The sequence below is a fragment of the Staurois parvus genome, unplaced genomic scaffold, assembly GCF_062004578.1.
Source record: "Staurois parvus isolate SC_StPar_1 unplaced genomic scaffold, SC_StPar_1.0 ptg000568l, whole genome shotgun sequence".
Lineage (NCBI taxonomy): Eukaryota > Metazoa > Chordata > Amphibia > Anura > Ranidae > Staurois > Staurois parvus.
This window is the reverse complement of record NW_028318364.1, coordinates 555244-571301: the sequence shown is the minus strand read 5'-3', so window position 1 is coordinate 571301 and position 16058 is coordinate 555244. Positions and strand designations below refer to the sequence as shown.

General features: G+C 43.7%; 1 protein-coding gene across 1 annotated transcript; it reads right to left on the bottom strand.

Moving 5' to 3' along the window:
- Positions 1-2126: 2126 nt before the first annotated feature.
- GPX2 (glutathione peroxidase 2) lies at positions 2127-7762 on the bottom strand. The gene is made up of 2 exons (XM_089691660.1): positions 7541-7762; positions 2127-2509 (listed from the first exon to the last, which is right to left on the bottom strand). Exons 1-2 carry the CDS (start codon positions 7760-7762, stop codon positions 2159-2161), a joined length of 573 nt encoding a protein of 190 aa, XP_089547786.1. The 3' UTR covers positions 2127-2158.
- Positions 7763-16058: the final 8296 nt, after the last annotated feature.

Sequence of the window (16058 nt, the reverse complement as noted above, 5' to 3'; positions counted from 1 at the left end):
AGTTTGATTAGAATTTTTCCAGCTCTTTAACCGAATTAACAGGTTTCAAAGTTAAAGGGTTAGTCCATCCAAAACCAACATTTTACTTTTTGGTGGAGTTTAACCACCTGACAATTTATTTTGTTTCTCTGCAGCTCTGTTGGTAAGTTGTCTGTACTGAGATGCTTGGTCTGCACACTTGCTGTGCCCATTCAGCTGTCTGAGGTTAAACCTGTAACCAGGGGAGGACTGACCATTTGGAAACTCAGGCACTGCCCGAGGGTCCGGGGTCAGTAGGGGGCCCCATGGGATGCTCCTGATACCTTTTTCATAGGCTTTTTTGAGTTTGGGCAAGGACACAGGGGCCCCATGATCCCCTATTGCCCGGGGGCCCCATGAGTTGTCAGTCCGCCCCTGCCTGTAACTAAAGGTGCACTCACACTGTTCATGGTTGAACTGAACAATGCTTGAGTTTAATTATCCATCCTCCCCCCACCACCACTGGTCTGCACTCACACTAGGCTATTAGCATGTGTTCTGCCCATATGGAAGAAAAATATATTTGAAATATATTTTAAAAATATTCTTCCCAAATATATTGACATATATTTGAAATGCTACAATTTTGGCCATATTCAATATATTTAGAAATATATTTCAATAAATAAATATATATATACACTGCATTTTGAAATGTGTTTTTATTACAAAATAAATATTTTATTATTATTTTATTATTTTTTATTATTTTATTTTTAAAAATACATTTCAAATATACTGTATGTCTTTAAAAATACAAATCTACATTTTTGGAATGCATTTACAAATATATGAAAAAATATATGTTAAAATGACTTTTTTATGTTAAAAAAAATCTGAAGAATATATTTAAAAAATATACTCGACCAACCAGACGAGTGACCTTTGTTTCTGTGCTCCGTCATCTATGGAGAGTTCTGTGCTCATGTATGGTTTGAACTCATACTGAAGTAAACTGAAGTAAACATGCCAGGGTACTAGGTGTAACCCTAAACTCCCATCTATCCTTTCAGCCCCAAATCCAATCGCTGTCCAAATCGTGTAGACTTCACCTCCACAACATCTCCAAGATACGACCGTTCCTAACCTCGGAAACCACTAAGCAACTTATTCACTCCCTTGTTATATCTCGCCTTGAGTATTATAACTCCTTCCTCATTGGCCTACCTCATCGCAGGCTATCCCCTCTTCAGTCTATCATGAATGCGGCTGCCAGACTCATCCACCTTACTAACCGTTCTGTATCAGCCACCCCTCTCTGCCAATCCCTCCACTGGCTTCCCATTGCCCAACGGATAAAATTAAAAACATTAACAATAACATATAAAGCCATTTATAACTCTGCCCCAAATTACATCACCAATCTTATCTCCAAATATCACCCAAACCGTACTCTCTGCTCCTCGCACGACCTCCTGTTTTCTAGCTCTCTTGTCTCCTTCTCCAGAACTTCTCCAGAGCTTCCTTCATCCTCTGGAACTCTCTACCCCATTTTATCAGACTATCGCCTACTCTGCTCACTTTTAGGAGATCTCTGAAAACCTATCTCTTCAGGGAAGCCTATCCTGCCCTCAGCTAATAATGGAATCTTCTACTCCTCCTACCAGTCCATCCCCCACAGTTACTACCTTTTGTACCACTAGCCCCTCCCTCTTAGATTGTAAGCTCCAAGGAGCAGGGTCCTCTTAACCCTCTTACATTGAACTGTATTATTGCTGTATTGTCTCCCGTTAAATTGTAAAGCGCTGAGCAAACTGTTGGAGCTATATAAATCTTGTATAATAATAATAATAATAACTGTACTGGATCATATGTGAACCGCTACCAGGACCACCTCTTCCAAGTTGTCTCAGGCATGGTACTCTTAACCGTTCCTGGGCATGGTTCGGAGTACTCACACTACACAAATGAACTGGACCAAGAGGGTGAACCATGCCCAGGTTTGGTTAAAACTGCCATTGTGAGTGCACCCCAACATATCACTTTTGGATGAACTGAACCTTTATTTTGATACTTCCGCATTACCCCATAGGACATATTGAAAATGGAGTTAAAGGTGATAAAGTAGACAGATGTTGGTTAGAACCAATAAACAAAACTGACCAATGTTATTTGCCGACTGAAAACGTCATGAATGGCTTTATTTGGCAAGCTTTAGGAGCCTTTGGATATCGGGTTCTATATTAATGGTTTGGAAGCTTTTACTGTAGCGCTTAAAAGGTTCTCCTTCTGGGCCAATTAGAAACTTCTCAAAGTTCCAGGATATGTCAGACCTGTGTACAGGGCTCCATACGATAAATCGAGGGTCACTTATCAGACCAGATGGCTCATCATCAGGTGCAGGAAGCTTGTCCTTCAAGTAAGCAAAGACTGGATGAATATCTTTCCCGTTGACCTCACATTTTTGGAAGAGGGTGAAACCAGGTTCAAAGCCGTTACCTGGCCGAACGTATTTTAGGGAATTCAGAATCTCTTCATTTTTACAGTTTTCCTGCAAATAAATGCATAATATTTATAGTCTTACTTCAGATTTCAGTATCCAAACTAGTTTTTATCTTCACACACCTAAAACACTTAGGTATTAATAGATTCATGAAAGCCTGGTTGGGAAACATAAACTAATATTTTGTAAAAGTGTTTGTTTAAAGCAACAGTAAACCCAAAAGGAAAAATGTTATATATTGCAGCTTGCCGCCATAGACGTGATGGCTGTATTTGTAAAAACATAGTTCTTTTATCTTCACCTGGTAATCCAGCTGATAACACACGTCCTGCTTTGGAGGTCATTTACACAAGTGATCGTCCTCTGAAGAACATTCTGTTGTGGATCATTTTTCAGAGGGTATTTGACAGGCAGTGAAGGAGTGGTATGTTGCCTGCTAAACCCCTGAATTAGCCCTTAGAGACCCTCACCACTGCAGCACAACCGTGTGCATTGCACATGGTGGCTGTGTGGTGCCATTCACTTGAATGGGTTGTGTTTGGTGAACAGCACAGAGGAATCATTTTTACCATGGTTGCTGCAGCATACTTATAACCCCACTTAGCCACCTTTGTAGCTGGGAGGGGGGGGTGGAGCAGTAAAAACGTAGCTCAAGTGCCTTTTTTTTTTACTGACCCTCCACTCGCAACTTAAAGCTAGGCTTGGTAGGATTCCCCTCCACTTGAGCAACAACAGAGACCCCTTTGACCAGCAGCATTGTCAGTCTGGAAAGAAGGTAGTGTTAGATGTACTAGCAGATTTAGATGGACTGGACTAACAAATGGAACTTCTGCTAACACTTTTTCAGCAGTTACAGGAAATTTTTTTTTTCCTTTTGGGATAAAGATTTTCATAAATGGCATTTTGTGTGGGACACTTTCTATAGCCCACAGAAATCTTCCCCTACCATAAAAAGGGCTGTTGGTTTTGTTTATGCGCCCCCTCCCAGGCCAAAAGGTTCCAGTCCTCTCCTGATATTCAGCATCATGCTATGCTAAGGGAAACCTGTATCTTTAAAAACACCTGGCATGAATATGTTTAGAGTCACTGACCTGGAACAAGCGTGAAATTAGAATGTCAAAGTGAAATCAGAACAACTGATCAGCAGACTTGTTCCAGGTCAATGCCTAAAAAGTACTGAGAGTGTTTGTACATCAGGATAGCCAAGCAATGGCCATCTGCAAATATATTATGTTGTTCTCTGCATTCTAATTGTACATTTTATGATGTGTTAATTGTCTTTGAGGGTGTGGGCTTGGCCAAGCTGGCAGAGTGCCCTGCAACTACATACACATGTACATGCATACTTCCGTGGCACGGACATGTGATGTACATGAAATAACAACCAATCGGGAAGTAATATTGGGTATTCTATCAGTTTCCTGTACACACAGGGCTTTTCTAGAATGAGTAACCAATATATTCTACCAAGCTGGGAAAGTATCCTCTTTTTAGGATGTAGTTAAAGAACTTCAAGTAGGGATCATTGAAACATTAAAGTGACACTAAACTCTGTTTTAAAAATAAAATAATCTACTCAAGTATGTATATTTAAAGTGTATGTTACCCTACAATTTCATATATGTGTCTGTTGTACCATGTATTGTGTAAAAAAATATCTTCTATTGATTGCTTTGCTGTCCTTGTGTGAAATACCTGGTGATCCTGACAGTCCTCCTGCTTTTCTATTGCACATTGATCAAGCCAGGCATGGCAGCACTTTCTTTGTGTGCACATTCTATGCTGCCTCTGTGAATGAGTCTCCTTGAATCCACCATAGCTCATAGCCCCACTGGTAAGCCACATCCCTGATCCTTCCTCCAGCTGCTGATTGACAGCACCAGGAGCCCCCACTATCCTGGCTGTACTGTGCAGTTAAAGCGGTGTTCTAGTCGCACTGTGAAAAAATAAAAGTCAGCAGCTACAAAAACTGTAGCTGCTGACTTTTAAAAAACAGCCACTCCCCTGTCCAACGATCCCGCGGTGTCCTCCCCACAACCCGTTTCACCAGCTGTCTGGTGTTCCAGGCGCCGGCATCTTCAGTGTGGGCACCTGGTTGTGACAGTTTGCGGCTTCACAGCTGGTGCCCACTGCGCATGCGCGAGTAGCGCTACGGTTCCTGAATGGCCCCGTAGTCTTCTGGGACCTGTCACATGTCCCAGAAGACAACGGGGAGGGCCTAGACGATCACAGAGGAAGTGGGAGCGGGTACCTGTCAATTTCGGGTTCCCACTCCCGAAAGGTGCCAATCCTTAATGGGGAGCGGGGGACCAGTCTAAAAAGTGGAACTTCTCCTTCTGGGTGGAGCTCCACTTTAACGAGCACAGGGAGCACACTACTTCCTGGATATTCAGCGGAAGTGGCACTGTGGACCTGGAACTAGTGGTGATGAGCAGGGAGTGGATGTCAGGGCACACATACAAGAAAAAAATGTACTGGTTGCAATGTGTCCCTTTCCTCTAATCAGCTCTCAGAGTTCTCCTCACTGAGCTCTGCAGTGTGTAACTTCAGCTCCCCACCACCTGCATTCTGAAAGCTCATAGAAGCTATACAAATTCTGCACTTTGAACAATAGTAGAGGAGAGAAGGCTATAGATAAGCAAGTACAACTTATGTAGGAGGATTTGTTTCATCACCTGAGGATAGTCACTGCACTGGGTATATGTAATGGTTTACAACCACTTTAATGCTTCCCTCTCCAGCAGCACATACTTACCTTTCCTTCAGTTCCCCTCTGAGCCATTCATTTACAAGGAGTGAGGAAAGAAATCCCTGTGTAAGCTCCAAGTTACTCGAGTCAGAGCTTACACAGGGCTAAGAATTCAATTTGCTGCCCAACATGACAGGGCCTATCAACGAGAGCGCAGGGAGTGAGTACCATGCTCTTATGACCAAATATAGTGGCTATTGCTCTGCGCTTTTAGCGGCTGCGCGGAACAGCAGAGAAATGAAGGAGAGGGGAGTAGGTTGTACCAAGAAGGGGACACTACAGCAAACCTGTTGCTTTTCCCTGTGTGGTTGAGTTCCTGCACCTATTCTCTGAGAAAAGAAACCCTGGTGACAATTGATATGCATGCCTACTGAACTGTGTACCAATTTGCCAGAAACTACAGAAGCATGTATAGTTTTGTGTCTTGTAGGAGTATCACTAATGTATCTGTAGCTCTGCCATACTATTAGCATATTAATGTATAGGGGAAAATCAGAAGAAACGTACATCTTTTCAATCTAAATACAGTTTTGACTATAGCTAGTAATAGCCCTTAGAAGCGTTCTTTTATGTTACAATCTATTATTACCTGATGCATGTGGCCTTGACTGTTTACCAATGGATGCATTGTAAAGCAGAGTATCGTTTGCCTAAGCAGCAGTCGTCCTATTCTTCTGCATGCTCTGTGTCCCATTGAAAGGTTGAATGTGCACAGAAGAAGCCTGTCTAGCACATGTGTTGGGTAATAGATATGAAAAGGTCTGCAGTAAAGGTGCCAATAGACTAAAGTGGATTTTGCTTCAGATTTGATCTGGGAGGATAACAAAATCTACAGTAACTCTATAGCAGCCTTTCTTAACCTTTTAACCCCAGAAGAATCCTTGAAATAGTTTCCAGGTCTCATGGAACCCTTAATAAAACCAATTCATTGGTGGTCCATGAGAAAAAAAACTGTTACATTGGTGGTCAGCGGGAAAAATGCAACCCCCCCTGGACAGCAAAAAAGTTAAATTGGCTTCATGCAACTGGCTCTACCAAGTGGCATTGACCCCACATTATGCAGGTATCATCAAATGGGAGGTCAATCAGCTATGGATCAAGGAGACCCCTAGCAAACTCTGGAAGAACCTTAGGAATCCATGGAACGCTGAGACTGACTTCTCTATAGTGTGAGGGACTACTTAAAATGACAGTTGACTCTGATTTAAGAAAAAAAATCTATTCAAATATGTACTTTACTCAAAAAGTCCGTTCTATTGCTGTAAGCCTCCTCCAAATCTCCAATTTGCTGTGATATGATTGTCTGTTGGAGGGCAGCTATGTTCATTCTCCATGGTCCCTCTGTATGTGGGAACATAGCCACCATCTCTTACTTGCTCCCTAGATGGACCATGGGATTTGTAGTTTGCACAGAGCAGTGTACATGAACACAACTCACATGTACTGATCATTCCAAATGGAAGTGAGGGGAAGAAGGAGAGATTTGAGCGCTCACAGAGGATGTTACAAGGAGGCAAAAAACAAAGTAAGAAATAATTTCAGGAAAAATAGATTACAGAGCTATTAAGCAGTGGTTGTGTTTGGACTATTTTTAACAAAAGAGACATTGTTTAGTGTCATTTTAAATAATTCACTTAAATTATAGCTATGAATGTACTGTAGATGCTTATACTACACTATTATTGGAAAATACTGTTGAGCCATCCTAAAATTATCCATATGTATGTGCAGAAATATTACATCGGCCCATTCCTGACTTGTTGCCCCCACCCACCACAGGTACCTGTGCAATTTTCTCTCTGACATCTATTGACAGAATATATTTGATGAACACTTTAAAAGGAACATTTTACCAAGAAAACATACAGGCTGCTGATACTGAACTTTCCTTTTGAAAATGCCTGGATGTTGAGTTGGTCCAAATATTTCAATCCCTTCTTAATCAATGAGTTACAACAAGTCTTTATAGTGGAAATTCTGTCTTTCCTTCCCTGGCTGCCTGCTTGTTCCAGATAAGGTCGGCAACAGCCAGGCAAACAGCATTATTAGAGTAAAGGTAGTATTAGCAGAGTTCTCTTGGTAGAAGCCTTGAATTTACCTGTAGAAGCCCACCTTGGATAGAGCTCTCCAGATTGCCCCAAGTGATGATGGGCCAGTTCTGAGTACGGAAAATAAACTGCATATTTTACAGACAAATCATTGTGATCTCTTCTATATGTTCACCTGGCACAGATTCATCCAGTTTGAATGTTTTGATCTTTAGATGCACTGTGCCTTGTGAATGATGTAACCACATAAGACATGTACGGTATATTTACAGAATTACATACCTGGTAGCCAAACTGATTGCATGGAAATCCCAGTACAACAAGCCGTCGTGGATATCTGTTTTGCAGCTCATTAAGCTGCTTGTAATCCCTAATGGTTGTATCTCAAAGTGAGGCAACATTTTCTATCAAAACTACTCTTCCCCTAAACACATTGAAATCTACCTTCTCCCCTTCGAGATTTGTGGCTTGCAGGTCGTAGAAGGATTTAGCTATGTACGCCATCGTTGGTTATGACCACAATGGCAGAATTTCTAGAGAGACTTGTTTGAGACCTTTTATTTGGAGATCATGTGACCAGCTGTCACGGATGATATTGTGTAATATATACTTCACAGAAAGTGGATATCTGAGTGTCATTGATACCACCAGAACATTTCAGAGATAAAGCTATTGTGTCAAGTCAGTCTATGACTTCTCTTCATAAAATATGCAAAGGCCTGGACAGTGATACCAGAATACATTATAGGTTTCTGATTCCAGCTTCCTAGTTATGTCTACTTCATTATTACCTCATTTATACCAGATGAAGAAAGCTGTATCTAGTGTTTGTAAAATGTCTACTGTTTAACATACAGTAAATCTTGCTCTACTATCCACATACACCTGGTGCAGATTGGTAAGCAATTATACAACACTTATGGTATATCTAATGGGCGATTCTGCAGAGGTTGCACACTATTTACACCATACGCATTCACATCACACATTTTCATGTGTTGATGTGTTTTAAGTTGAATGAGTCCTTCACACATTTCAGCACAGGAAAAAAAAATTGCACCAGCATAGAGCATTCACATCTGTGCATTGTGGTGCACTATATTTACTTTGTATATGGGTGATGGTGTACAATTAGGAATTCATGGCAATGCAAAGATCATATGCAGCATACACTATATTGCCAAAAGTATTGGTCGGCCTGCCTTTACACGCACATGAACGTTAATGGCATCCCAGTCTTAGTTCGTAGGGTTCAATATTGAGTTGACCCACCCTTTGCAGCTATAACAGCTTCAACTCTTCTGGGAAGGCTGTCCACAAGGTTTAGGAATGTGTCTATGGGAATGTTTGGTCATTCTTCCAGAGGCGCATTTGTGAGGTCAGGCACTGATGTCAGATGAGAAGGCCTGGCTCACAGTCTCTGCTCTAATAAATCCCAAAGGTGTTCTATCAGGTTGAGGTCAGGACTCTGTGCAGGCCAGTCAAATTTCTCCACCCCAAACACTTGTTGATGTAAGGCTTGGATGCAGCTGCTCTGCCATCAAAACCCATTCCATGAAGCTCTCTGCACACTGTTGTTGTTCTAATCTGAAGGCCACACAAAGTTTGGAGGTAATTAGCTATTGACTCTGCAGACAGTTGGCGACTTTTGCGCACTGTGCACTTCAGCATGTGCTGACTCCGCTCTGTCATTTTACGTGGCCTACCATTTCGTGGCTGAGTTGCTGTTGTTCCCAGTTGCTTCCACTTTGTTATAATACAACTAACAGTTGAATATTTAGTAGCAAGGACATTTCACGGATGGGCTTATTGCACAGGTGGCAACCTATGACGATACCACGTTTAAATTCACTGAGCTCCTAAGAGCGACCCATTCTTTCACAAATGTTTGTAGAAGCAGTCTGCATGCCTAGGTGCTTGATTTTATACACCTGTGGCCATGGAGGTGATTGGAACACCTGAGTCTAATGATTTGGTGGGGTGTCCCAATACTTTTTGCAATATAGTGTATATATATATTTCAAGAGCTGTCAACTTGAGTCCTAGCAACTTGATGAATGAAAGATCTAAAAAGAAGTCGGGTTTGTGCTAGTCTGGTGAGATCTTCCAATGTCATCCCCACAGCTGTAGTCAATGTGTCCAATCATCTAGTAGCTGGTCTCCCTCTTCTGCTGCCTTCGATCTTTCCAAACCAGGGGCGGACTGACAACTCATGGGGCCCCCGGGAAATAGGAGATAATGGGGCCTCCTGTGTCCCTGCCCACATTCAAGCCACACCTACACTGAAGACCCACCTACATATTGCAACTCAGCAGCAGGAGGGGACCTTTAAATATCTACCGCAGCTTAGCCTGTCTGGACGTTCTTGGCTTCTTTCTGTAGAAGCTGCTGGGTACTTCTAGGTTTAAAGATGGCTGCCAACTTTATGACCCATCCAGGAGTGTCTTATGAAAGAAGTGAGCCTGTGTGCAAGATCTTAATTTGGGCCTTAATGACAGAGAAAGAAGTGCTGCACATTGCAGCAAAAAGTGGGTATAGTTTTCAGGGACTGGTTACATAGATTCCCGATGATTGAGGGGTTAATTGTCTTGTGTGGGCCTTCGGCTCCAACTCAGCTCCTTCCTGTCAGGAAATGTAATATCTACTGACAGAATACCTACTGAGAACCTGAAATATGACAGAAGCTCCTATTAGAAACTAAGAGGGGAAGAGGGGGTGAGGAATTGGGAGGGGGAGATAGGAATAGGAGGGAGAGAGAGAAAGATGGGCGAGATGGGAAAGTGGAATGAGGTGGGGGAAGAGAATGGAAGTGAGAAGAGGACGGAGTGAGGTAGAGGAAGGTGAGAGAGAGAGGTGGGGGAGAGGGAGGTGAGAGGGGGGGGAGAGCGAGGTGAGGGGGTGAGAGAGAGGGGTTGTGAGAGAAAGAGGGAGAGAGGGATGTAACATCCTTGCACATGTTTCTTCGCTGTACCCCCCCCCCCACCCTGCACACGTGTTCTATCGCTGTACCCCCCTGCACACGTGTTCCATCGCTGTACCCCCCCCCCCTGCACACGTTTCATGCTGCACCCCCCCTGCACACATGTTCCATCGCTGATTTTCATTTTGAGTGTAATTTGTTCTTTGTGTGGCTACCAAGTGCTATTCTGCTAGTATTTTGTCACTACTAGTTTGCTTCCGTGTTTATGAAACAGCACAGGAGATTGAAATGCTTCACAACTTCTATCACCATTGTGGCAGTGCGGTGTCCTGCCACGGTCAAACTCAAGTCGAAAACCCTGGATTCTCAACCAGGCAGGTTGAGGGGCTCCAGAGAGTTAATGTATTGTAGAGGAAACTGACTTTTCGGTTTCCTCATTTATTCAGTAAGTTTGTTTTGGGATCTGGAGCCTGGAGATTTCGAAGAGATCTGGGAGGGATGAAATCTCCAATCCGGGGTCCATGTTTTGAGAACCCCCAGCACACTGATTGCACAGGTGTGTGCAGACCTTTTTGTAGAGGCCTAGCCATAGTTCTGGGCTCCACCCCAGCAGTTAGGAGTCAGGCGGGCTCCACCCCGGCAGACAGGAGGTCTCAGCCGTAGAGTCAGGTGGGCTACACCTAGGAGAGGTGGAAGCCAAAAGCAACAAGGGGCTGCTACAGAATAGCTGTGTGCTAAAGGTTCGCTGGGTGCCAAAAGAACCTTTTGAGAAGAGTCTGCAGGAGGCAGACTTAAAACTGCTTGCAAGCCAGGAGGCTGAATACTATTAATTTGCTTGATAATGGATACCCCTGCGTGGGAAGAATTCTTGTTTATTTGAACTTTCTTGTAAATAAAATTGGGCAAAAAGGCCCTTAAACAGATGCGAGTTGCTGTGTGTTGAAGAAGAGCTCTACCACTTGAAGCGAGTTCCCACACCATCAAGATGTTCAAAATTTGTTTTTAAAGCACATTATCACATACTGTACACTTTGGTGTGAATGAGCCCTAAGCTAAACCTGTGCTTTGCTGTTTCTGCGGGGTCATCTTCTCTTTACCACCTGAGCAAAGTGACATACCTGGTATCAGGGCTGTGGATATGGGGGGAAACCAGTCCACCTGTATGGGGTCCAGGCCAGCAGTGGGGCCCAGGCAGCTGGGTGAATCAGATGTGGGCAGGGAAGGTGATCGGCGCGACTGGGGGAGGAAATAACTCGAAACAATGAATGTATGGGGCAGCACAGTGGCTAAATGATTAGCACTTCTGCCTGGCAGTACTAGGGTCATTGGTTCGAATCCCACCCACGGCACCTCCTGCCTGGAGTTTGCATGTTCTCCCTGTGCCTGCGTGGGTTTCCTCCGGGTACTCCGGGTTCCTCCCACACTCCAAAGACATGCTGGTAGGTTAATTGGATCCTGCCTAAATTGGCCCTTGTATATGAATGTGAGTTAGGGACCTTAGATTGTACACCCCTTGAGGGTTAGGGACTGATGTGAATGTACAATATATATGTAAAGTGCTGCATAAATTGACGGTGCTATTTAAGTACCTGAAATAAATAAATAAATAATAAATGTCTCTCTCTGCAGCAGCTGAAAGCTTCTCCTCTCCCTCCCGCTGGCTTTCTGCTGCTGCAGAGAGAGACATACAGGGGCTCAGCTGCCCCTCCCCCCCAGCTTCAACCATCACCCTCCCTGTACACCATACGTTGCCCCCACTCCCACAGTGCTGCTGGCTTCCCTCCTCTCCTTCCCACTGGCAGCTGCAAGCACACAATAGGATCCTTCAGGATAGAGAGCGGGGAAGGGTCCGGTAAATATGTCACATTTACCAGCCCCTTCCTTTCCTGAATGAACACATTGAGTGATCAGTACTGATCACTCATTGTGTTCATTCATAATCCACAGCATAGTAAACTGTTTTTATTTTGGGAAGGGCCCTGTCAGCTTGGCTGTATGGGGCCCCATGGTTTCTAACAGCAGCCGTGCCTGGTATTTCCAGGTGTAAAAGAGCATATGTTTATGATGTTTATGGTCACCTTAACTACTTTCCGCCTGGCCTATAGTAAAACGACAGACGGGCGACCCTCTCGTCCCTCCTGTAGGGTGTCATATGACGTCTTTCCCGAATTGTGCTTTGCGCGTGCTCACAGGGCTGTGTTGTGGTGAGATCTGTCACCGGCTGTGTACCTCGATAACAGATCTGTGTACCGGCCCCATTGCCAGTACCATGTGACTTTCTGTGACCAATCACAGCAGGTCACATGACAGTTGTATACAATGGATGGCTTCCTTTCATGCCATCCATTGTATACAAGTGTGTCTAGCTGTGAATGGTCACAGTGATTGACTGCACAGGGTGGACCAATCACAGCCCATTTGTGTCATGTGATTAGCCATGGCTAATCACAACAAAAAAACCTGAATGAATCGATTTCATTCAGTTAAATGCTTGCTTATAGCACAGAAATTATTTGCTATAAGCAATCAAATTGTGTAAAAAAAAAAGAAAATATTGATCACCTCCCCAAAGTAGTACAATGTTACTTTGGTAACATTATACTACTTTGGTCATAGTGTAATGAGAAAAAAAAAATCTTAAAAAAAGAAAAAAAATGTAATTAAAAAATAAAAAAAATTATCAATTTTTTTTTTTGTACTGTCACCAGTCAGTGTCCCTGATCACACCCACACCAGTTATATGATGACGCTGTACTGCACTGGTGACAGTATGTTAAAATAAAATTGAGAAAAATTTTCTAATTTCTTCATTTTCCAAAAAATTATGACAAATAAAATTACAACTTCAAAACACTCGTCATGTCTCCTATGAAGTACGTCAGACTGTCTACTTTGCAAAAAGGGGTCATTTGGAGGATATCTGTACTGTTCTGACATTTTTGAGCCTCAAGAAATTAGATTGGCCGTCAGTACTTCAGGATTGATCAATTTTCAGATATATCCCATAGTTTGTGAACTCTATAACTTTCCTACAGACTAAATAATAAATACTAATTTGGGTTATTTTCACCAAAGACATGTAGCAGAATACATCTCGGCCTAAATTTATGAAGAACAATTATTTATTTGCAAACTTTTATAACAGAAACAAAGAAACGTGGTTTTTTTTTTTTTCAAAATCTTAGGTCTTTTTTTGTTAATTTAGCAAAAAATAAAACCCCAGTGTTGATTAAATACCACCAAGAGAAAGCTCTAGGTGTGTGAACAAAATGATACAATTTTAGTTTGGGTATAATGTTGTATGACCGCACAATTGTCATTCAAAATGTGAGAGCGCTGAAACCTGATAATTGGCCTGGGCAGAAAGGGGGTAAAAGTGCCCGGTATGGAAGTGGTTAAGGGAAGAATTGGGTGGTGATATTGTGGTCTGGTAATGCACACCCTATCACACCCTTTTCTGTGATCCAAGAACACGGAGAATGTTGGGAGCTGACCTACAGGAAGTGATGCAAACAGAAAGATCAGATGGAAACATAAAATGTTTAACCCTTTGTGGATGAGGTGACAGATAAGAACACAGAGATTGCTGGGGAAGAAATGATATCACAAAAAGATTTTATTTATTATGTAAAGTGAGATTATGCAGGAAAAGGGGAATTTAGGCTTTAAGCTTTGACAAAAAACCTGGAAGCTGATTGGTTTCTGTGCAGAGATGCCCCAGATTTTCCACGCTCTAGTTTTAGTAAATTGCCCCCGAAGTCTGATAAATGACATACAAGGGATTTGTTATGTGCTGTTACCTTCATGTGACTGGACACTGGAAAGAAACATTCTCGGGTCAATTATATAACCCTGCCCACTCTGTCAGACTCCAGTTTTCTGGATAGTGCCCTTAGGTGATGGAACTGTTCTCTGGAGAAGCATTTTCCTTTTTAAATCATTCAGTATTTCTCTTCTGACACTTCTATCAAGAAACAATTGATTCAGGGCCCATTCACACTTGTGCAACTTGTCATGCGACTTTGGACCCCAGTGAATACCATTCATATATGTACGACTTCAAGTTGCAGCAACTTGAAAGTAGTTCCTGCACTACTTTGGTGCAACGTCCATGGGACTTGAGGGCCATATACTTCAATGTAAACCCTCTAAAGTCACATGAAAGTGACACCTGAATGATATACATGCTAATTGTGTGCGACTGTACAGCACAAACAATCGTCCTTGGTCAAAGCCAAAGTCACACTCAGCCAAAGTCGCATTGAAGCCACGTTAAATTGTATCAAAGTTACATCAAAGTCGCACTGTAAAGTCGCAATGAAAATTACACAATTTTGAAGTTGCTCAAGTGTGAATGGAGACTCAGTGTGTTCCCTATTCTATGGTTCCCAGACCCTGAAGACCCCTTTGGGGACATGCCCACCGTGATGGGTGAAGCCTTGACTCTAGTAAGCCCAGCTTGGTGCAGAAGGTAAGAAAGGATTTCCCTAATTGTTGGCACTAGTTCCTGGGTTTTATTAACCATTTACCGACTGCCCCATAGCAGATATAGTGCTACAGCACGGCTGCGCTGTGCAGAATCATGTATAAAAACGTGATTATACACTTACTGGTCACGGGTGAGTGTGCGTACTGCTGGTGCGCCGCTTCTGCTGTGATTGGCCACCGCCGATCATGTAGGACAGGATTCTCCAAACTGTGCGGCCCTTTGCTTGCTTTTATCTGACCCTTGGGGCACTTTTCCTTCCACTGATACGAAGCACTATTCCTTCCATTGACACCAATGATGGGACGCTATTCTTCCCACTAGCACCAATGATGGGGCACTATTCGTCCCACTGACACCAACAATGGGGCACTATTCCTCCCACTGAGCCCAATGACGGGGCACTGTTCCTCCTACTGACCCCCAACGACGGAGCACTGTTCCTCCCACTGACCCCCAACAATGGGGTACTGTTCCTCTCACTGATCCCAATGATGGGGCACTGTTCCTCCCACTGATCCCAACGACGGGGCACTGTTCCTCCCACTGACCCCCAACGACGGGGCACTGTTCCTCCCACTGACCCCAATGATGGGGCACTGTTCTTCCCAGTGACACCAGCAACGGGGCACTGTTCCTCCCAATGACACAGGCGACGGGGCACTGTTCCTCCCACTGATCCCAACGATGGGGCACTGTTCCTCACATTGATCCCAACGACGGGGCACTGTTCCTCCCAATGACACAGGCGACGGGGCACTGTTCCTCCCAATGGCACAGGCGACGGGGCGCTGTTCCTCCCACTGATCCCAATGATGGGGCACTGTTCCTCACATTGATCACAACGACGGGGTACTGTTCCACCCACTGACACCAGCAACGGGGCACTGTTCCTCCCAATGACACAGGCGAGGGAGCACTGTTCCTCCCACTGATCCCAATGGACGGGGCACTGTTCTACCCACTGACACCAGCAATGGGGCACTGTTCCTCCCACTGATACCAGAAACAGGGAACTAATTACCCCACTGGCAGCAACGATAGGGCACTGTTCCTCCCACTGATCACCAAGCCTAGGGTATTGTTTACTCCCATTGATGCCAGGGTATTTTTCACTCCCACTGGCCACAATCCAGCCCCCCTTAAGTTTGAAGGGCAGTAAACTTGCCCTTTGTTTCAAAAGTGTGGTCTAGGAGACAGATAGAACACAGCTCTGCCTATGTAAACACGGTGCCTATATACACAAGGCAGAGCTGTGTCCTGTCAGCTGCAATATGCTGGATTCTCTTTCCCTGCAAGCAGAGAATAGCATTAACTAGTGAAAACAGCACACATAGTAAACATTACACATAGCTAGGCACACAGATAACCCCTTGATTGCCCTAGAAGTTTAA